Here is a 1,575-nt window from a genome sequence, read left to right on the forward strand (position 1 = left end):
TTTTACAGGTTTTTTTATATTTTATTTTATAAAACCATAACACCTTGCAATAAGGGCCCATTTTTTAACATTTTAATGCATTAACTACTAACATAAACTAACAATGAACAATATGTATATTGTTTACAGCATTTATTAATCTTTGTTAAAGTTAATTAATAACAAGGTTCATGTTCACATTAACTAAAGCTAACAGATACAGCTTTTGATCTGAAAATGCTGTTGTAAATATTGAGATCAGCATTAACTAAGATAAATGCTCACTTTTCATGTTAACTAGTGTAATTTAACTAACAAATGAAACCTTATTGTAAAGTGTTCCCTTTAAAACACTGTTCCACATTCAATACCCACAACGCACTGCAGCGGTCATAAGGCACAAGTTTAGGCAGGGCCTAATACCCAAGTGGTTGCTAATTTGTTGCTGTCTGCTTAGGCTGTCAAGACTAGTGTTGACTAGTTGTTTTGATCTGAATGTAATCCCTGATCACATGAGTTTCCTCTCTGTTGGATTGTCTCTGTAGTTGGCGATTGGTGTTTTATCTGGTGGCGTTCGTTGGTGGAATCATAGCCCTGTATGATGTGAGTTTATCCTCTTCTCAGGGTTTCTCCTTTAACATATATCTGCTTATCCTTCTGCATGTCTGAAGTAAGACATGCTTTCCTGTACTGATGATCGAGTTTGCCCATTGAAACTAATCTGTGATCAGCTCTGTGGTGCCCTCAGGGGTTGAGAAATCTAATGTATTTGTAGCCTCTGACAGATGAGCACTGTGGGAAATACACACTACATTGGCAGCATCATGCAAATAGTGTGCATGCACAGTGTTCAGGAGGACGTAACTAACAATTGATTTTAATAGAATTTGATGTTATCATGTTGCTAAGCTAATGACACAAATATTGGGTAAACTAATATATTTTTAATTGAACTGAACTGTTTGTATTGATTTTACTTTTAGTATTGAATAATTGATATTTACATTTAAATACTGCAATGCATTATTATAGCAGTGGTTCTGAACTTTTTTGATTCCAAGGTTCCCTGTTATCCACAACAATTTTCAAAGGCCCCCTAGACCATTTGTTTTCAAAATTACTTTTTATATACTTTTTGAATACTTTTTGTACGCGAAGAAAACAAAAATAACGACTTTATTTAACAATTCGTCTCCTCTGTGTCTCTCCGCATCACCGTAGCGCCATTTTGGAGAATATCCGCTGAACGCAAGCAGCGCACGCTCTTCTGTGTCAGCTGTGCTGCACGGATGCGCTGTTTTCGTTCAAATCAAAGCGTAAATACACGTAGAAAACGTATCCTTGTGTCGCGGCTGACACAGAATAGCGTACGCTGCTTGCGTTCAGCGGATATTTTTCAAAATGGTGCTACGGTGATGCGGAGGAGACGGATTGTTGAATAAAGTCGTTATTTTTGTTTTCTTCATGTACAAAAAGTATTCTCGTTGCTTCACAACGTTACGGTTGAACCACTGATGACAGATGGACTATTCTGACAATGTCTTTCATACTTTTCTGGACCTTGACAGTGTAATTTACTTGGCAGTCAATGTGACA

At 36.8% G+C, this 1,575-nt stretch overlaps 1 protein-coding gene across 1 annotated transcript in view; it reads left to right on the plus strand.

Annotated features, from left to right (window-relative positions):
* The window catches only part of LOC107662258 (ceramide synthase 2-like), a 21,095-nt gene that overhangs the window by 9,015 nt on the left and 10,505 nt on the right, over positions 1 to 1,575 (plus strand). The window contains exon 5 of the mRNA XM_016452208.1: positions 525 to 582. Within this exon, the coding sequence (XP_016307694.1) occupies positions 525 to 582 (58 nt within the window). The remainder of the gene's footprint in view (positions 1 to 524; positions 583 to 1,575) is intronic.

This window comes from Sinocyclocheilus anshuiensis, unplaced genomic scaffold, assembly GCF_001515605.1.
Source record: "Sinocyclocheilus anshuiensis isolate Anshui unplaced genomic scaffold, SAMN03320099.WGS_v1.1 scaffold579, whole genome shotgun sequence".
Classification (NCBI taxonomy): Eukaryota; Metazoa; Chordata; class Actinopteri; order Cypriniformes; family Cyprinidae; genus Sinocyclocheilus; species Sinocyclocheilus anshuiensis.